This window comes from Gallus gallus, chromosome 2 (genome assembly GCF_016699485.2).
Source record: "Gallus gallus isolate bGalGal1 chromosome 2, bGalGal1.mat.broiler.GRCg7b, whole genome shotgun sequence".
Lineage (NCBI taxonomy): Eukaryota > Metazoa > Chordata > Aves > Galliformes > Phasianidae > Gallus > Gallus gallus.
Genome location: NC_052533.1, coordinates 77,796,480 through 77,818,283, shown reverse-complemented (window position 1 = coordinate 77,818,283; position 21,804 = coordinate 77,796,480). Strand labels below are relative to the sequence as shown.

At 39.9% G+C, this 21,804-nt stretch overlaps 1 protein-coding gene and 1 long non-coding RNA gene across 4 annotated transcripts in view; one reads left to right on the top strand and one right to left on the bottom strand.

The window, feature by feature from the left end:
- The window catches only part of LOC107052639, a 29,889-nt gene extending 8,932 nt beyond the window's left edge, over positions 1-20,957 (top strand). The window contains exons 2-5 of one of the 2 annotated variants that reach the window (XR_001465249.4): positions 9,881-9,945; positions 13,287-13,332; positions 14,329-15,209; positions 20,783-20,957. This is a non-coding gene — a long non-coding RNA (uncharacterized LOC107052639). Of the gene's footprint in view, positions 1-9,880; positions 9,946-13,286; positions 13,333-14,328; positions 15,210-19,146 lie in introns of both variants that reach the window. The other variant, XR_001465250.4, reaches the window with a different exon arrangement.
- The window catches only part of DAP (death associated protein), a 43,994-nt gene that overhangs the window by 7,701 nt on the left and 14,489 nt on the right, over positions 1-21,804 (bottom strand). The window contains exons 1-2 of one of the 2 annotated variants that reach the window (XM_046924442.1): positions 4,737-4,835; positions 4,097-4,160 (exon numbers count right to left, since the gene is read on the bottom strand). The exons of the other annotated variant lie outside the window; for it this stretch is intronic. Coding sequence (XP_046780398.1) covers positions 4,097-4,160; positions 4,737-4,821 — 149 coding nt within the window. The 5' untranslated portion in view covers positions 4,822-4,835. Of the gene's footprint in view, positions 1-4,096; positions 4,161-4,736; positions 4,836-21,804 lie in introns of those variants that run through there. 2 annotated transcript variants of the gene reach the window in all.

Below are 21,804 nucleotides of genomic sequence, written 5' to 3'. Positions count from 1 at the left end.
ACTTCAAATTCTGTTGGTGTTTTAAATAAAGCACAACCTACATTTCTATTATTTCATAAGCTGCAGTGGTTGCTTTGAGGATCTACTTAATCTGATGAAAATCGGTTTGACAGATGTTGTTTTGAAGATACAGCATTCCTTTATCTAGGCATCAGTACGCAAGAAAACATTACTTTGGGACAAAAAATGTGTTTGTTTACAAATGTATGTTTTTAACATATTTAATGCACACATTCATTTATAGTTTAATAATAGCCACAGCTGATACTGTACAAGGAATACAACAGCAGACTTGCCAAGACAGCTTATTATGTGTCAGTACTATCATAGTCAACACTTACTTGTTTTATTGTAACACAGAGAGGAAAGGAACACATCTGTCAAGATTTCAGCATTTAAAGAACTTATCCAGATTTTACATGTGTGATGCTGCACCTGTTTAACATCAGAATCTCAACCAGATTCATTTATCTTGACTGCATTCAAATAAAGATTTTTATTATTTCACATTAAGCTTAAATAAGACCTTTATTTGACATTGCAAGTAAATTACAAAAAGAAGATGGAATACTTGAAAAGATCATTAACTAGATGAAATGAAGCATTAATAATACTAGAATCTTACATCTTCACCTAAGAGGGATTGGCTGAGCCCAAGTCTGAGAAATATTGTAAAAACAAACACAATGGCATCAGAATGACAGCGAAATCTCCCACAGCCCACAGAAAATACACATAGATTATGATCGTTTATCCAATCCCATTTAAATATAGAAACTGAATAAAGCAGTTTTCCAAGTTATTATTTTTATAGCCCTTAACTAATATGTTACAAACATATGTGTATAGCATATTACATATATACACATACAGATTACACAACTTTTTAATTCTCAGCTTTTTACATTCTTAGCTTTTTAAGAGAGGTCCAAAGTGTAGGAAAGAGCACAGCACGTTCCCACATCCCCTCTCCTGTTTGCAGCACCTAGATTGCCCACCACAGTGTTACTTGATGAGATGGATCTGAAGCTGAGGCTGCCTTCCATTGGCTGGCTGAGTGGCAGTTCTGATCTGAATGAAGGACTGTGAGCATCGCTCACCTTGTGATTCCTATATTTAGAGTTGACTAACTGGGAAGAATCATGTGTATCTGTCCCTGTCTTCCACATGAACTATAAAAGCTTGTGGAAGGGAACAGGCTCATGCTGCAGGCAGACAGGGTATAAGCTCAATGTCCACTGGTGATCAGAAAAATCAAAACAACATAATGAGACAAATGAAGAACAGGAAAAAGCAACCACAAAAACAGTAACTCACTATACGTCTTGTTTAAAATACTGTATGCATTCCAGGAAAATCAGAGCAGAAATAAAGATGGAAAAAAAGAGGAGAGAGAAAGGAGAACCTTCTGTGTGAGGAAAGAGTTAAGAAATATTTCCATACAGCGTATGGAAGAGTGGAGAACATTGTTCCTATGTCCCTTTTTTTTGTAACGGACATAGAAAGTGCCACTTAAAGAAAACAGAAGACAAACATTTAAAACCAGTAACAGCAGACACCTTTAAAACATCACACAATGAAACATTAAGGTAACATGAAGATCAAGAATTTGGGGACATTCAAAATCAGAATTAGGCATTTCTGTGACTTACACACATTCACTTCAGGATAGAAACGTGTAGAAGTTAGATAAATGCTGATGCTCTGTGGCTGAAGTTAACCTCAAAGTGACAAGGTCTACAAAGAAACCTCTTCTGTGCAGAGGTTAAACTTCTGTAATTCATTTACCTTCCTGCCTTCAATTAAATAGCACAAGAAATTATTTTCCTGAAACATCTGATTCATCTGAGAACTATAAATCAGAGTATAAGGACAGACAGAAGATTCCCAATACGGAAACACTTGAACAGGCAGGCTAGCCTGCTTTAAAAAGGATAGAGCCATACAGATCGTTTGCTAGGCTAAGATGACTTTCCTGGGTCAAAATAGGTTAAAAAAAATTCCAAGTAAACATACCATACGCTCTGATTAACAAGTTGCTTAGGCAAGCAAAGTGAAAAACATGAAATAGTGTGATCCACCCCAACTGTTCCCTCATTAGAGCCAAATTGTGCTTTTTCATACCTTGTCCCACCAGAGCAGACTCTATGAACAGAAATTTCTCCAAATATTCCCATCATCTTCAATCAATAATAAATCTAATCCTACCCTTCTCTTTCTGGAGTTGAAAACATTTTGGCGAGCTGCTCAAACCATCCGGCTTAATCTTCCAGGTTACTTGGGAATTCATATGTTCTGATTACGAAACATTAAAGGTAACTGTTCTTAGTTTCAGTTAAATTCCATGTTCAGATACTTCTTCATAGTGGTGCTTATCTGAATTTACACGGTTGCCTTTAATTTTGGCATTGTCTGTGAAAATGAGGTCTGAGATGATTAAAAACACACCGAGATGATTAAAAACACATTTCTCAGCAACACAGAAAGACTAACAAGCACACTGCTCATCAGATTGCCTGAGATACTTTCCAATTGGTTATTATGCATTTAGGTTATTAATTTTCTGGACAGAAAAGTAATAATTAGCCTGACTGACTACCAGAGGGAAATATGCTAGTTGATTGCACTGGGACATGCAGTATCTGATATTCTATGATAATTTATCCTGCTGAGGTCATTTATTTATCTGCCGTAACTTTCAAACCCTTAGGATCACCCACAGGATGGCACTGTTGAACCTCTGCTTACTGTGTATGTATGGTAAGAACAGAACCTCAAAAAAATCCAGGTGCTGTGGCAAATACAAGAACAAGTAGAAGGAACGCTTCTTCCTCTTGATGAAATGAGGAATAAACATTTATAATGCGTATACATCCACATACAGACACTACTTCCTCCTCTCTGTGTGTTAGTCTGTGTTCCAGTATATTCCACGAGACAGCTTTCACTCTGCTAAATGGTTGTTCTTCCCATACAGGCAAATGAAAGCAAGTTTTAAGGTAGCTCTTAATACCCTATGAGCGCATTTTAATGACTACTTGTTTCGCCATTCATATACAAGCAAATTGGGTGTCCCGATCTTTTAATGAGATAGCAAATCACTGTTCATTACATTTAATAGAGACTGATTGACTTTCATTGTTCTTACATCCACTGTCAACTCACTGCAGCACATGGCCTGATTAATCTCACCAGCATCTCATTCATCTTTGTTTTTAGTGCATGCATTAGCCACAAAAGAAAATTATTTAAGAAAGCTATCTCTCATCTCTAATCTGCGTTATTGCACAGGCTGTACAGAGAGTACATTTCTCTTTCTTGCCTTCTCCTGACCACAGAATGAAGATTTAAGCACTTCAGCTTTCCTACAGACTCAGAGGATTTGAAAATAGACCATAATTCCCCAGCTGCTGGTTCATTTATTAGGGTTCAAAGCTGTCATCCCAATAACTACTTAGCACTTAGTGAACATCAATGACAAACTTCACAAGTCGTCTACGCTAGCCAAATGCTGAAGTGTATTTCAGTGTATGTTCCCATGACGGTAACATGGTTCCAACACTGAGAATATGATGCCTGTGGGCCTGCACTGCATTGGCTCAGCTTCTGGGACACATTATCCAGCTGCGGCACTGCTGTAGCTTCTCCTCCTCCTCCTCCCAGCACATGAAAGATGGAGTGGAATTAGAAATAGAAACACTGTGACACTGTACTAGGAATACATGATGTCAGTGCAATGAAGGAGACATAGAGATTAGAAGCTAATGAAAAGGCTAAAATCTGCACCGTGAATCTGTCTTTGCCTCAGACACGCAGTGGTGCCTTAGAATGTTCCAGCTACTGGAATCCATACCTGACTCTTGCCTTCATATATCTCAGGCCATTAACCAGTTCAGTAGACATTAATGTTTCCCTTTCCTATTGCTTTCAACAACTGCAATACCATTTCTTATTAATCCAAACTACACAACAGATACATGTATGTGTCTCCATTTGTATAAATACATCCTCCTTCACATCTATGGCACTATTACAAGAAGCCTCTGTAACCCTGCTTTACACCTCACATTCTGCAGCTTCCATTCTGCAGCAGTACCTCACTGTTGTGTGAAGCTCTCCAAAGCAGACGCAGATGAAAATCAGCCATTTTGTTACTCCCCCTGCAGCAAAACAGATCATGATAAATTTTCCGTCCATCTCCCAGTACAGCCAAGGGCATTTTGGAAGGTTACAAATACACTCTTATAGTATCAGATTCCATGCTGAAGACTGTGTGAGCTGGGTGTATTGGCCAGGGTCTCACTTTAGTTCAAATCCTTCCAAAGTTATTTACGCAATTCTTTTTGCCCCCCCAGAGACAAGTGAATTTTCTAGTGGAATACATCCTGTCACAGGAATAAGAAACTAGCAAATCTTGGAATCTGAAATTCCTCTTAATTCAGCCACAGAAAGCATAGGAATCATTCTTTAAGTACCTGATCTTGCATTTAGAGCTCATAAAGGAGCATCTGAAGTCTGAATTCAAACATGTTTTCATCATAATAGCATACTTCTAACAGTAAAACAAACGAAAACCAAAAACAACCTAACACCCTATTCACTTAGCACAGCGAGGGCTTTAGCAGGACAAAAGACAAGGAACAAAGTTCTGTAGAAAGGATTCAGACAAAAGCATATCTCTGTTTAAGTGAACTTTGAGAAATTGAATCTCTCCAGATCAAGCGACCTCCACTGACCTGCCGGGAAGCAATCGCCTTGCTCCTCTACTACCATTACTGTGCCTGCTCTGAGCTGCAGTAGTTGGTAAGGCAGAATCTTCATTTTTCATCTAGAAACATCCAGTCACCTGAACACAGAACAGATTGTTTCTTCCTTCTGTGTTTACCTTAAGGGTTTAATCCAGAAGGTCAACATTTGATATTACTAAAATAAACTGCAAACATTCTACTAATGTCAACAGGACTGGAACTTCATACTGAGGAAAGACACGGGAAATGACCCTGAAGAAATCAATAGCAACGGGATTTAAAGCATTACAGTCTGAGGATTTCAAGAGCAGTTCTTAGATAGTAAACTTCCACTCAGCGCGAAATAGATGTTTCAGCTTTTTAAGTGATAATAAAACCTGTGACAGTGCAAACGGGTAACAGATCAGCGTGCTGTTCAATCTGAATATAGTTCTGTAATAGTACTCGTTCATTTAAATGGGATGTACAAATCGTAAAGCAACTAAAATCTCCTGCATGTCAATACCACTAGTGATTTTTCTGTTAATCTAACAAAAACGAGCGCTCACTTTCTAGTTGAGTCTGTTAGGTCTGTCACGCCCTGGTGCTCCACACGTTTGAATGGCATTTAATTGCTTCAATTAAAATAGTTAAAGCAGTTCAATTCCTCAAACAAGTATTACAGAACCTGCAAGATGGCAGATAACCACTTAGCTCCATTGGTTTCTACATACATTATTAAACAGCCGTTATGGCATAGATCACATCCTCTTCTGTTTGTGATGCACACATAGCTCTGCTTCTTCAGTCTGCTTTTTACAGAACAAATAGATCAGTTTGAGGAAAGGAAACAAAACAAGCATCTACAGTCTCAGCTGCATTTACACTTATTAAACAACAGCAATAATGTTGGTAGTTTATACTAGTAGTTTGTAATAGCATTTTATGCTGCTCAGACAGACAGTTTTTCACACAGAGGACAAGAGAAATAAAAACACTGTAAAAATGACTCCTTCTACCTTATCCACTACCTGGCGGCACAGTTCTGGCCAGAAGTGGCACTGTCTGCAGTTATGTTTCTGCAACTGTAGCTGAAGGGTGTCCACAGCAGGAACACAGCTTATCCAAAACATCAGCCCTGGTGGTACAGTACCTCTGGCTACTGTCTGCATAGTCTAAAAACTAACAATATAATAATGGGAGTTGACTGAGTAAGTTATTAGCTTTCTCACCTTTGAAATCAGGGACAATTGACCTAAGTAGAAGGTACTACTTATTTAAAAAATAAACTGCACCTACCTAAGCATCAATATAGATTAAATTAGCAAAAAAAAAATGTTTTTTCAGAAGATCCCTTGACATTTCTGTACACTTCAAAGGGTCACTTCTATCGTACTGTGTCTGATTGGACATACAGACATTTTATAGTTTCACTTGCTAATGAGACAGGAGATGGCTTTTATAGAAATCCATCAATATCCAAAGGCAGAGATCTCTCCTGATTCAGAATGTCATTTTCACTCTGTACAGGTCAACAGAGTAATGGAGTCCCAGGACATCACTGTGAAAATTAATGGAAAAGTATGACACTGGAATGAGACTTTCAAATAATTAAAAAGCAGAAATAGTGATTATCAGACTAAGTGCACCTTCCACCATCCAGGCAACCATGTATGCCCATTTGAGTGCAGGACTCTTCATAACGTGTCATGACTGACAGCTCATTCTTTTCCATTTTCACATTTTGAAGAAATATTTTCTAAATATGAGACACTTCTACCACAAAAATATACTTTTTACCTCTTGGTTCTGTTACATTTGCTTGTGCCCTTCCCACCACTGAGACTCTTCAGGCTATTGCGATTTACAGTTAAAGAACCATGTAGTAATGCTGGCTCTATTTTAAGAATTTCATAAGAAACATCTCTATTTAGTTTTCATTACGAAAGCAAGTGCTCAGAGAGAGCTCAACATCACAGAAGCAGGAAACGCAGGAAATTTTTAATGGTACATTTTGGTAGAAGGTCCTCTCCATCTCCTTCACCTCCAGCTACCTCTGATAGTCTAGAACCCAAGGGCTAGCTCCCAAACCAGTACATTTTGCTTGTTTTTCATGGTAACACATTAACTGTGCACGGTAGCACCACACTATCAAATACTGATTATTTTCAGAAGAGTGATGACTTTAAATAACATTGCTCCAAGCCTGGCACCTTCCTGAAAAAACACCTCTGACTTACAGCATAATCACTATGCACGTAAATAGAAAAAATACAGAAATTTGGAATTTCTAGCCATCAAATTTTGCTTCAGGCTGGAGCGTAAGATTCAGTCGACACTGAATCGACACTGCCTGATTCAGTCGAACTCTTCTGAATTCAGATCATTACAGAAATAGCTGAAAACCTTGGAAAAGAGAAGTCTTAAAACACTTTAGAGGAACTGGACTATTTTGGATCTTAGCTTTCTTCTTAATCAAAAACTTAGGGACAAAATTATAGATATACTGGCCTGAGATGGCTGAGTCAAAGAACACCAAGAAAATATTCAAATGATTAACTTGTTTGCATCAGGAAAGCAGACCATGAAAGAATACGAACAGTAAGAGACAGGCAGTAGAAATCAAATGGAGGGAAATACATATAGCTGAGGAAGGTCTCACACCCCATTAAGACTCTTAAGTTCTGGCTTGGTAATTTATAATACATGTAAATCTTAAAAAAACAACGAAAACCAGCATGGATTACTACAGGTTTTAGTCAAAACATGATAGCTATACTTATGAACCCAAAATAAGAATGAAGACAAACCGCCACAATAATAGCTGATAGCTTTACGGCTTGTCTTTGTATTCACTTATAATCCTTTGGCATTCTTTCCTGAGATTACACTTTACGAACTGTTTGCTTTCAACCCGCAAACAAGTTTGCACTCCCATACATTCATTGTGACTTTACCACCACACAAAGAGCAAAAAGACCAGGTGTAAAGAGAAGATCCTTAATTTATCAAAAGACTAAATCACTTTCTAATATTCAACCTCTGGATTTATGGCAAAGTTTTGTATTAACCAATGTGGCATTCCTATTATTAACCTGCACATTCTAAAGAGACGCCAGACCTCTCTTGTGCATACTTGCTCTGAATTCTTGCTGCTATGACATTAAAATTGACAGGAGGGTATTGGGCTCCTGTCGTATCTATTTAAAATCTTCATAGAGGAGGAGTCCATTGAGACATACCCTACGCACCCAGATGACAGCAATGCTATTGCTGCTACATAATGGCCAGCTGCAAACTGAAGCTTAATTTCGTTTTTGTCTATCAGAGAGATCTTGCCGAGGTACTCCCAGTTGCAAAGAAAGAAATATCCACAAATCTTACAGCAGTGATTCTCATTCATTACTGTAACATATCAAGGGAGGTAAAAAAAACTGCAAAAGAGCTTTAAGCAAGAAAAGAAAGTTTTTGGGTTTTTTTTTTCTTTACTGATGAAGCTCAGCTGCAAAGAGCAGCACTGAACAGTGCAACACTGAGGGGATACGAGCACAATCCATGGCTAAGAAAAAAAAGTGCTCACTGTCTGTGGGTGGAAATAAAGAGAGCCGAGCCCATTCTTCCCAACGACCAGATAGCTCATATTATTTATTTATAAAGTAGTGGGTATTAGTACAGAATAGGGAACTGTAGAGGCAAGAAGAGAGAGGCAAAATGAGGAAAAGGGAAAGGAAGAAAAGGAAAAAAAAAAGTGGGGGGAGGGGTGGAAAAGTCCTCTCCTTTGGTAGTACTGCTGATAAAGCATCAAAAAGAATTTCTTAGGAAGTGGTGGAAGGATAAGTGCCTGTTCCGAGCATAAGTGACAAGGCAGGAAGAAACATTCAGAGAAGCAGTTCTTGTTACAACAACTGAAACCTGCAGACTCACGTGTGCCTCTGTTAGGAAACAACTGGGAAGACAGTTAACAGACTGCTATTGCAGAGCACAACTGATTGCAACAGGATCACTGAAGCAAAATAAGAGGATTGATGAGTTCTCCAACAGGAGACTGGAAATCCTAAATGTCGGAAGTGAGGACTAGCATCCCACAGGTAATAATTAAACTGCCTTACCTCCAGATAGGTAGCAGAGATCTCTTGCAAGGATAAAAGAGGACTAAATCAAAAAGGAAATTCATTCCAACAGCCCTGTCTGTTAGCAAGTGACAGGAGAAAGGAAGCAAGCCAATGAATGCCTCATAGCCAGGTACATACAGCACATTAAAATCCAGCATAGCATACGCCAGTATACAAGGGAACAAATACATATTTGATGCTATTTCTGCCAGAAACACAGAAGCTGGAAGCTCAACCTACCTTTAGCCACAGTCATTTGGAAAATACACCTGGGCACAAGTTCAGATCCCTCTGCAAGGTAATATCTCATATTGAGCGCAAGCAGCTCTGATAACCTTCTCAGCAACCAATCAATGCTCAAAGACTCTCATATTGATTTCACTTAATGCTATCTCACTAACACTTGGCATATTATGGAGCCCCCAGTACAAGAAAGACAGAGAGCTGTTGGAGAGGGTCCAGAGGAGGGCCACAAAGATGATCAGAGGGCTGGAGCACCTCCCCTATGAAGACAGGCTGAGGGAGCTGGGCTTGTTCAGCCTGGGGAAGAGAAGGCTGCAGGGTGACCTCATGGCAGCCTTGCAGTAGCTAAAGGGACCCTATCAACAGAAAGGGAGTAAACTCTTTGAAAGGGTAGATAACAGCAGGACAAGGGGGAATGGTTTTAAGTTGAAAGGGGGAAGATTTAGGTTGGATGTTAGGGGGAAGTTATTTACCAGGAGAGTGGGGAGGTGCTGGCACAGGCTGCCCAGAGCGGTTGTAGATGCCCCGTCCCTGGAGGTGTTCAAGGCCAGGTTGGATGGGGCCCTGGGCAACCTGGTCTAGTAAATGGGGAGGTTGGTGGCCCTGCCTGGCAGGGCGGTTGGAGATTCATGATCCTTGAGGTCCCTTCCAACCCAGGCCGTTATGTGATTCTGTGATATCAAGCAATTTGACCACCTGCTATTATCATTTCTTTTAGGTATGGTAATCTTGGGGAACAAATCAATTAAGAACTTACACCAGGCTGAGAGGTGTGACTATTTAATTCTTATCTTTTAGCCAACATGCATATTTAGAACTCCTGGAAGACTTTGCTTCATGATGACAAGACTCAACTATTTCAGGTAGGTTAGGTTTTGTATCAGATCAATATACTACTATAGTAATGTGAAGCTGTAAATTAGCAGTATTTATGTATCCAGGAAAATCTAAGGAATACCTACCTCTATCCAGTATCTCAGTCATTGCACACACAATGCAGCAGTTTCAAAAGCAGTTTCTAAACTTGAACTTGAAATCTGGCTTTTTTTTTTTCCACATTAACATACCCTGCCACAGTTTCCGAATGGATTAGGTATTCACAATTTCACTTAATTTAAATAGAAACACTATCTCTGGAAACTGTGAAGGGTCTCAATCAAGTAGGGCACTTGCCCCCAAGAAACCACGTCCAAATTTGCAGTAGAATGTGCAACTTAGCCTGAATAGCCATTATCAAAGAAGCACAACAAAACAGAAACATCCAATATAATCCTTGAGTATAACGTGAAAAGAAGTTGTGCAAGAATGCACAGATTAAAGAAGGCAAAGCAAAAGAGCTGGTTGTCCACAACCATGTACTTGACCTTGGTTTTGTTTCTAGACCAATGTAAGCTGTTTCGCTACAGCTAAACATTACTATTCTATGAATAATTTGGCTGTGATAAGGAAAAGCAACATTGTGCAAAACATGGACTTGAAAGCCCAAGAGATCACAGTCCTAAGCACAGAATGGACAACGGAAGCAGAGGCCAACTCATACATTAGCGTTCATGTGACCTCGTCCCTTGTCCCATCTTCCCTAGTGCCTTGCCTCACTGTTAGCTGAGGCTCTGCCAGCCCTGCCAGTAGACATCAAGTTACAGATAACAGACTCATCACTACAGAATTGCACTGCTTCAGTGCTCAGGGCAGAACATCTCTGGAGGTTTAAATGCCCATGGCAATTTGCAGCTTCACTTAGAAGATCACTAGGTTTTTCTTGCTTTTAGGGGGAAGGGTGATGAATGTCATCTACCTGGACTTCTGTAAAGCCTTTGACATGGTCCCTTACCACATCCTTCTCTCTAAATTGGAGAGGTGTGGATTTGAAGGATGGACTTTCCATAGATTAGGGATTAGCTGGATGGATACAGCGAAAGGGTTGTGATCAATGGTTCTGTTTCAGAATGGAGGCCGGTCACAAGCGGTGTCCCTTAGGGGTAGGTCTTGGGTCTGGTGCTCTTTAACATCTTTATCAGTGACAGAAGATGGACACAAGTGCACCCTCAGCAAGTTTGCAGATGACACCAAGCTGAGCTGTGCAGTCAATACATTGGAAGGAAGGGAAGCCATCCAGAGGGACCTGGATAGACTGGAGAAGTAGGCCCATGAAAACCTAATGAAGTTCAATAAGGCCAAGTGCAGGGTGCTGCACTTGCATCGGAGCAATCCCAGGTATTTAAACAAACTGGGGGAAGATCTCCTTGAGAACAGCCCTGTGAAGAAAGACTTAGGGTCCTGGTGGATGAGAAGCTGGACATGAGCCAGCAGCGTGTGCTTGCAGCCCGGAAGGCCAACTGTGTTCTGGGCTGTATTGAAAAAGGGGTGGCCAGCAGGAAGAGAAAGTTGATTGTGCCCCTCTACTCAGCTCTTGTGAGGCCCCATCTGGAGTACTGCATCCAGGCCTGGGGCCTCCAGTACAGGAAGGAGTGGGTCCAGAGGAGGGCCACTAAGATGATCAGAGGGCTGGAGCACCTCTCCTATGAGGAAAGGTTGAGGGAACTGGAATTGTTTAGCTTGGAGAAGAGAAGGCTCCAGGGAGACCTCACTGTGGCCTTCCAGTACTTGAAGGAAGCACATAAACAGGAGGGGGAACGGCTGTTTACGAGGGTGGATAGCGATAGTAGAAGAAGGAATGGTCTTGAACTGAGACAGAGTAGGTTTAGGTTAGACATTAGGAGGAAGTTTTTCACTCAGAGTGTGGTGATGCACTGCAACAGGTTGCCCAAGGAGGTTGTGGATGCCCCATCCCTGGAGGCATTCAAGGCCAGGCTGGATGTGGCTCTGGGCTACCTGGTCTGGTGGTTGGCGACCCTGCACATAGCAGGGGGCTGAAACTGGATGGTCATTGTGGTCCTTTCCAACCCAGGCCATTCTATGATTCATATTTCGCGAACACACTCATTTACACTGGCACTCCTGTTGATCAGAAATTAAATCAGACAATTTGGACCAGCGTGGTTGTGGAGATAATCAAAAAGTGGCTTGCAGTGGTCCCAGCAGCCTAATTGGTGACACTCTGGGGACGTGTACACAAGGTTTCACCCTGAAAAGGCTACACAACTCTGCAGGGCCATCCTGACTCTACAGGTTGCTGTTTAGGTGTCTCCTCCCAGACAGCAACACAGAGGGAAAGCGCTTCTTCTCAGATCACTCTTACTAAAACTCACTACACTTTGGATTGCTTTAAAACTGCTGTCTTGGATTATATTATCCCTTTAAAAATGATACAAGCGCACATACTATTTACACAGTTCATAAAGTAAAACTGTCTTCAATGATTCTGCCTGTTTTTGAGAACTAGAAGAACCACCAGATCTGAGACAAACAACGCTGAAAGAATAAAAACAAAATTATAGAGTTGTAATTCTGTAATTGACTGCTCTGTAATTACAGAAGGACTAAAGTTGGAAGGGACCTTTAGAGGCCATCTAGTTCAAACCCCTGCTCAAGCAGGGGCAACTCAGAGCCGCTTATTCACGATTGTATCCAGGAAGCTTTTGAAGATCTACAAAGAGGAGACTCCACAGTTTCTCTTGGGAAACCTGTGCCACTGCTATGTCACCTGAGCAGCAAAGAAATACCTCCCAATATTTAGACAGAACAGTCCAGTATATTTTAATAGTGTAAACTGCTTCCTACTGGGATGCAGAGGAGAAGTTGACAAGAATACTACACGCACAGGCCAGCCTTAAGAGATCATTTATTTTGTCATTTCTCAGAACTAAGCTATGTATCAATACTAAAAGATTAGTTACCAACTCTGAAGAATCGAAGTACTTTTTAGAGACCAGCCTCATTCCACTTGGTTCAATCTTCATGTATAAAATCAAGACTCCCTGGCCACCTATTTTCACACTGTCATTCAGCACAATAAGGCCAGGCAGTACTCCCAGCTTTCTCTTTGAGAACGTCATCCAAGATGATGGCTGTGTCAGTGAGAATGAATCCCTTAACCATTGCAGGAAGCGTTCCTTACGCCACCCAGCTGTTTAGTTGCAACAGAGGGATGATAATCTTACATGCTCTGTGTTAACTATACTCCAAATTTAATTAAAAACAAAACAAAATAAGAACAACTCACACATGATAAACTACCTCTGCTTTTTTTTTCCAAATACTTCAAAATCAGTACGGATTCAGCTGAGGATTGTTTTCTGCACAGGTGGTTCTTGGAATTCATCAAGTAACGGAAAGTAAAAGATAAAAAGGTAAGGACCTTGAAGAAGTACACAACAGTCACACAGTGGGATTCACATGAAATTATTCACTGGAACACCTCTAGCTGTACAGAAGTCAGAGCATATTACCTCTTAACTTTTAAAAAATTCATCCTGATGCTTCTTGAAATATTCATGCATGACTGACAGAAGAACTGAGACAGTTCCCACCAGGACTTGACTTCCTACACAGCAAAAAGTCTACCTACCCTCTTGTAGGTAGAATCCTTCTCACAGGAGAAGAAGATTAAGAAAGGATGCAGCCCTGCTTAGAAGATACTCCTTTGTCAAGAATTTTCCCTTTGGTGTTTTGAGGGGGCAAAAACATGTAAGGGGTCCTGAAGGTGATAGCAGATAACATTTGTCCCATGATGGACAAAGGACACAGACAAGGCAAGACTTGCAGGAATTTTCAGGCGTATGACAAGTCTGAATATTTCAAGCCTAAAAAAAGGCCAGGGGCTCAAAAACTCATCTAAATTTCCAACAGTGTTAAGTGAGGGACTAATGAGGTATTTTATCTGTGCTTGTAAATTATGCTTTGAAAGCATTTGTGCTTGCATGTATCTACTGGGCATACTGTAAGGCACAGCAAATACAGTTGGCCCTGTACAAGAGTCCTCAAAACTTCATGGGCTAAATGGGACTTCCTGCATTTTCAGCAGACTGCAATATCCTCCCAAAACAACATAATACACCAGCCATGCTTTATTATCATTGCTTCTCTGTGATGTCTCTACTCTATACCCTTACAGACACAAATCCCAGGAGATCTAAGTGCAGAAAATATGAACTTGACAGGTCAGGCAGGAACAGATGAAGACAAAAAAAAAAAAGACAGTCTGGGATTTGTAAAAGAGAGGAAAAGACACCTGAAGCTAAACTGGAGAGAAACCTAAAACAGAGCACCAAGTGATGAAATGCAGGTTGTACTTAACAAAGAAGAGATCAAAGTTTTACAGCTAATATCCTGTATTTTTCTCCCAGAGTCCTGGTGAACAGCAAACTGAACATGAGCCAGTAGAATTCCCTAGCAGCACAGAAGGATGTGCAGACTGCGCGGGAAACTCTCTCCCTCTGCTGAGGGCTCATTGGACCACATCTGGAATATGGCATCCAGTTCTGTGCCTCCCATACAGAGCATCAGTACAGTGGAGTGAACTTAGTGGAACCACCTAGATGATCAGGGTGCCAGACCCCTCAAACTGTGAGAAAAGGCACGAGCTAACTGGCTTTGTTCACAGGGCAGGAAAGAAGGCTTTGGGCCAAGAGCCTGCCACTACCTACAGAGGAAGCTGTCTTCTGACATCTTAGATGAAGTCAGGCTCTAAATAATGGTACATGGTGGCAGGATAAGAGAAAATAAGCATAAACTGAAACAAGGGTGGTTCACACTGACCATGAGGAGAAATTTTCTTACCCTGAGGACAGCCAATTCTGTGGTCTCCATCTCTGGAGGTTTTCAAGACCAAGGCAGATAAAGTCCCAAGTATTCTGGTCTCTACAGTTGACCCTGCTCTGAGGCTAGTCTAGAGATCTTGAGGGCCTCTTGAACCTGAATTACTACATGATCCAGACCCTGGACTGTGTTAATAATATGCTGTAGTTTATAAGAAATACAGAAACACAGTACTCTAAACCAGACAATCTACACCAGACAATTTGCTTCCAGTGATCAACAACAAACCTTTAACAATACTGCTAATAACTAATTAAAGTATACTGTGATCACGTCCCTGCAAGTCACCTCATCAGCAGCTCTTTGTCTTCATCTGTTCCTATTCAGCTAGGCAATCCACAGTTGAGAGCTTTCTGAAGTTTCATTGCTGCCTTTACTTTCGGCATACACCTGAAATCATCTCCAAAATGTAAGTAACACTTCCCTGTAACAACGAGCTGAAGAAAAGACAGGTATTCAATATCTCTTACTACTTTTAGAAGAAAATTGGTAAACCAAAGCTCAGTGAAGTTCAAATATTTATTGTTATTAAGCTTAGTTTCACCTGGTAATACTACTACTTGAAAATCCCTCTGGTAGCAGGATAAATAAAAGGGAGACTGCTTTTCTTGTTGTTCTTCTTCTTCTGAAGATCACTTTCACAGGGTTGAAAGGTTGCATATAGGTCATTAGATGGTACATTTGTATGGAATGAATTTTCTCCAACTTTTCTCCAAGTAAAAAAAAAACCAAAAACTGGAGAAACAGATTTGGTCACAACAATACCAACCCCACCATCACAATGATGAGCACTTAAAGATTCTTAAATTCACCAGAAGGGAAAGCAACAGTAGCAATGAGCTGTCATCCTTTGCTCTGGCCAGCAATGCATGGGGTAAGGACACTGCTCATACTTTGTATCTTACTCCTGGCCACAAAGCAACAGCACAATCAAAAGCAAACATGCCTTTCACTGCTCCTTTCTGTTCCTCAGGTTTGAATTCTTCTGCCACTCTGCTTTAAATCCTCCTTCCCTTCCTTCTTTCTACCTAGCTCCATATAAATCTCAGCAGGCCTCTCACTCAGTTCTCTGTCTTACCTAGCGCAGCTCAGATCTCTGATACTCGCACAGCTCCGCCTTCCCATTATCTTTTCAGACAACTACAATCTCTTCTTCCACGTGCCCTGAATCTCACTTCTGTCCTAGGAAGATACTCATCCCCCCCAGGACCTTTAATTCTTCTCCTTATTAAACAGTACTGATAAATTAGTGCTCGGAGACACTAGTCTCTACGTATTTCTGGAGCCAGGATCTTCTGCTGATTTGATTCTTGCTGCAGAATCAAAATGGAATTTCAGGAAATGGCATGTTTCTCTGCTGCCAATAACTAGTACCACTCCAAAACTGCTGGCAGATTGTGAAGAGGAAAAAGTAATTATTCAGGAAGAAAGAAATGCCTACTTTAAATATGACAACTTAACTTTAAAGTTTGGCTAGAAATCTTTCTGGTACTGTTGTACAGTTCTGCCCACTATCACAAGGCAGGTGTTGGTAAGAGTGTAACACTTCTTCAGAAAATCTACACTGCTGGAACAAAGCAAAGATGAGAAAGTGGTGGCAAAAGTAAAAGCAGCTGTCTACAAAGACGGTGCTTAATCCAGATTGGTGCCTGAAGTCTTACCTTTCTGAGAAAGCATTGCGTTTCTAATTACAAAGCTAGTCTCATAGCAGCGTTTGGCAAGCTTCTTTTCCTTTTGGACAGAACTACGTGCGTTCTATGACTGCCTGAAAGGTACTGCTGAACTGGACTAGTGTGAAATGGTAACAACAGAACTTTGATCATTCAGACAATTGGTTCCAATTTTATCTGCGTCAATTGCCGAAGACTACTTTGCAGCCTTTGCTTTGATCAGAGAAAATGACCTCGCTGTCCTTTTAAATCCAACTGGAATTACTTCTTCAAAGTTCAGCTGATTCTAATGAAATCTCTTATGACCAAAAATGCAAATTAATGCTTTAGTTCTAAATATTGATAGTTTAGGGAATTCAGATTGTTCTCTGTCCCAGATACACCAGAGAAGAAAAGAAAATATCAACAGTACATAGGAATAAACATACTAACAAGTCACCAGAACTAGCAATATTTTTATATGCCTGTGTTTGTTAGTAAAGATTATGGAACAGTTTTTAAAGCATTTGATTAAAAGAGCACAAAATTGTAGATTACTTCTACATAAGCATAATTTATAACAACTAGTTCCTAAAAACGTGCGTGTTTTAGCTCTTCTTTTCTCATTAAGTCCAACAATGGCTAGAGAATAGAGCTGAAAAAAATATGCTACCAATATATTTATTGCATTTCCCAGAACATCCAGCTGTCAGACTAACAATTAATTTCATTTCAAATTAAACCTGACAGGCAGTTTCTTGATGAAAGAACATGTGTTAACTTATCTAAAACATCTTTCAAAACACCTCCTTTATCCAGCACATGGTTTTTGCAGTAGCTTCTTCCTGCTAGGTGATTCTGCTCCTCCTGTCATTTTTACTGTGAACTCAGCAAACTTCTAACTTACCCTCCAGCAGTACACAGAATGAAGATTTCCTTCCATAAAGAAGAAAACACAAAATCTGGACTTAAGTGTTTCTATCATTCACTAATGTAGCAGCTAATAAGGTATAAGGACACATGGGATACTGAACCTCTCTTACATTCAACTGCTAAACGAGTATGACAGTATAATCTGAGGAACTGATGCTTAATAAACACAGTATCCTCTATACTTCACTGCTTATCCTCAGATTCCTCATCTGTGCCCTCAGCTCTTGTGCAAGTGAGGTCTACAAAGCAGCTCCAACAGAAAGGAACAATAACCAATGCAACACAGTGAGGACAGTGTCTGTTTAGCTACCAGAAACAGAGGAAACTCAAGGACAGAAGTCTTCACATATCTAAGGAGAAAGAAAAAAGAATACACACAAAAAGAAATGCCAGCAAAAGCCTTGAAGACTTCCTCTTTTTAATTCAGTATCAGCCAGCATTCCCTCACATTCATAGACTCATCTTGCCTCAGGAAAAGGTGTCAGATATACAACAGCAAGCAAGTTATACAAGAATCTGATAAGGAAATTTCTTTTTCCTGCATCAGATGGGGGCACTTTTATTTATTCATTTTTAAGAAGCCAGCTGATGGATAAATGATACTATCTATGTACTGCTGCTATAAGATTTTTAAATCCTGCGAAGTTCTTGCTTGCAGTGACATCAAGTTTCTAAGGCAAATGTGCTGCTATCACACAGTTTTTTGCTTGGTCATTTACAAATATTTTAAGCTATCCAGTTGCTTGAAATTTTTCCACACCAATTAGAAAACAGCATAATTAAAGTACTCCCTGTACATATAATCAACCTTAGCTCAGTCCTTATGCTCTTAGACAGGAAGTTCCAGAGTATCTTGCAAAATTCATCTTTCTCTATTTAGCAGACATGGCATTCATCAGAGATTGTTACAACTTCCTTAAAGCACACTTATAGGACATTTTATAGAGGCATCTCAAGTTCAGCAGCTATGTTTTCTGTATGCTGGGTAACAAATTGCAAATTTGCAAAAACAATTGCAAGTAATACTTTGATGACCACAGACAGGTGGGAACACAATCCAACAGTATCTCATGACAACTGTTTTTCAGAGGCTGCTCATAGAACTAAGCATATATACAGCTTTTGTTTACTGTTATGAGACCATAAATTAACACGGCTGTTGTAGTTTCTAACTTACCATCAGGCTCAGAGAAAAAGAATTATTCGCATCAACAGAAACGTGAGAGAAGGAAAAAAGTCAGCTTTGTCCTGTCACAAGACTCAAAGCTTTTTTCCTCAATAAAGTTATAAGGTAGACTTGGAGGGTTAGTATTATCATCTGTACTATCATCTAGGTACTTGATCAAATGGCCAGCATCTTTGCCTGTGGCAGGGGAGTTGGAACTTGATGGTCCTTGAGGTCCCTTCTAACACAAGCCATTCTATAATCTGTGACTCCGGAGGACTTAGAAACAGCTCCCCTGGTTGGCCTGGAGAGTAAACAGAGGGCTCAAACTCTATTCCAATAACATCAGGTAACACTTCTTGCTGGTAGAAGAGAAAGAGGTTAATTCACATTCTGGCTGTAGCCTAGGTTTGATTCATTTTATATGTTAGCTAGCACTAAATTGTGTTAGCTTATGACTGGGGCTCCAAGGTGAAGCTTCTAACAGAATCAGAGCTATTGCTACAGAACAGAGAGATTTAAGCATTTTACCAGTTGTCTTACCCTGTTCACAGCATAGTTTAACTCCACCTTTCTTTCTTTCCCTACTATTGTGCCAGAGACAAGAAATCTAGCAAAGATGGCCAAGAACCACATGAATATTTCAGACAGCAGCCAGACTGCCAGCCTCTCAGAAGTGTTTCAGTGTGAGGCAATACAGAGACTACGGTGCAATTAAAAGAATCCTTATTAGATTTTCACACTGCTGTGATATATGATCATAAAAAATTCTCTACTCGCACAAATCAATTTGTTCAGAGAGCCACCAGCTCATCTAAGAAAGGCCACATGTTCAATATTTCCTTTTATTACCTTGTATTTTCACTGGACATTCCAGTCTTGTGTTACAAAAGAGAGAAAATAAAAGCATCCCACATCTTCCCTCTACCTGATTTACTAATAACCTCTATGGTATCACTTATTTCATAGTATTATAGGACAATTAAGATTGCAAGGAACATGAAAGTGACTGGTCTGATCTTCTGCTCCAAGCGCCATCGCCTTGCTGCACCTTGACCTATCCATTTTTGAGTGCTCTCAAGTACCTCTTCCCCAGCCACCTGCTGGTCAAGAACCTTTTCCTAACCCCCAGCCTGATGCCTAGCAGCAGATGGACCACAGACTTGCATCCTAAATGAGAAATATCACACCAGGACTGCAGTAAGGGGGCAAGAGAAGCTCTCTACTGAGTAGGAAAAGTCATGAACGTCAAGTACCAGACACCAAATCACAGCAGCTGTTTTCTACATAAAGATTTTTCAGGTTTCTTTGTATACATTGGTATTTATCTCTTCCAATAATTTACATTAAGGAAGTCAAAGTACATGAAGGATAAACAGAAGCAAATAAAGCTTTTATTCACAAGGATCTATAGAGTGACCAGTTTCACTTCAGGATTTATTCACAAAGACTATGCTTGTTAGACTAATATGTGATACCTAAGTTATTAATCTGTATTTACCAGGTTGTCCTCCTCAGTCTTCAGCTGGGAGAAAAAAAGACAAAGATCTGTACAAAATCCCTGCCAGACTTGAGGAATTTTTTTCCCCTCCAGCCACTCTTACATTTCCTTCCTGCCACATATTTTGAAAGCTAAAACACAGCGTTGGATTTTTTTTGCTCTTTTCAGCCAAGTTGGATTTGGCAGATCATGAATCATCAACTAACAGTGAAACTCATACCTTAAAAAAAAAAAAAAGAGGAAGTAAAAATGTGTAAATCAAGTCTCCTCTTCTCTTTGCTTCAATGACTGTTTTCACTCTTATCTGCTACAAAAGCTCAGTTTGTACTTATGCAGGTGACAGTAGCCTGAGGAACACAGAATCATAACATTTATGCTGCAGATTAAAGGTAATGGAAGCAAATCTAAAGAAATTGTAGATTTAAGGTGCTAACCCAAATATTGCTATGCCAAAACTGATCTCCAGGAAGCAATCCTTGGTAATTAAATCTAAACAAGTCCAAGAAGGAAAAAAAATTCTATCCTGTTTCATGTTAAAGAAAACTCCCAGCATGTAAACCTTGGGATTTTGTCATGCGCTGCAGCAAGAAAAGCAGCTCCTACTTGAATGCATTAGCAGTCCTATACATATACAGTGTTATAGATATTCTAAGGAATTAGTCCCAGAGAAACTCAAACCCATCAGAATTGAGATTTGTGTGACTCTCGCTGAAGTATTTTTTTGCTAATTGCAGTTTATTTAAAAGGATGCCTCCAACCAAGCTGCAATCACTGAAACGTTACAATAAATCAGAAGACAGCAAATCTACTGCAGTGAATGCTTTCTAAGCAAGTAATCTGCTGCAATGGAACAGCTCTCCCAACTGCTACAGCAGACTAAATAAAACTCTGATGATAACGTAACAAGTGTTTTAGTGTTGTCTTTAATTCTTTCTCATGTGTCTTTGGCTTCTACTACCAGGGTCCTGGGAGCAGCTGTGTGAAATTCCTTCCTGTGTGTCCCACAGACAGTTAAAAATATATATATATATAATATTTCTGAAGTTTATTTTAATACTAAGCTGCTTCAGTCCCTAACACAGTGGAGGCTGAGAAAAAAAAAAACACAAGGGAGAGGAAGGTGCTACTTGGAAAAACTAGAGCCCCTCTTGGCACACATGGTGTCAATCTCACACACCTCCTACTCATTTTTAGCTCATGGTAGCTTCACTTCAAACATAGGTTTTTGATTCTAAATAAATGAGTAGCATCTGGTTCTTTGGCAGCTTTTTCTAATAGAAATTCAGACACTCAGCTTTAGAAAGGATCCCAGAGTTGCTGAATACTTAAGTAATAACAATTTGGGCTTAGTTGACATAATGAAAATCATTTGATTATACTGTTTGGATTTGAAGATTTTTGTGCATTATAATACCCCTGTAATACTCTCTTTCAGCACTATTTCCTACCTTCAAGCTAGCATCGGGACCTTCATCTCATGTATTATATTAGGATACCAGGAAAAAAATACAATGCAAAATAACTGCTGAAGCTATTATCTTAGATTTTACATTTTGTACAGACATGGAACATCGTGCTACATGAACTCTGTCACTCAAGACATACTTCCATTCACATTCATTTTGCTCTCACATATGACTAAGCTTTCTCACTTTCTTCACCACACAGAATACATATGAATACATCACACAGACTCATTCTTTTACAATCTTCTTACACCAGCTTGGCTGACAAATCAACTCAGCATTCCAGTTAA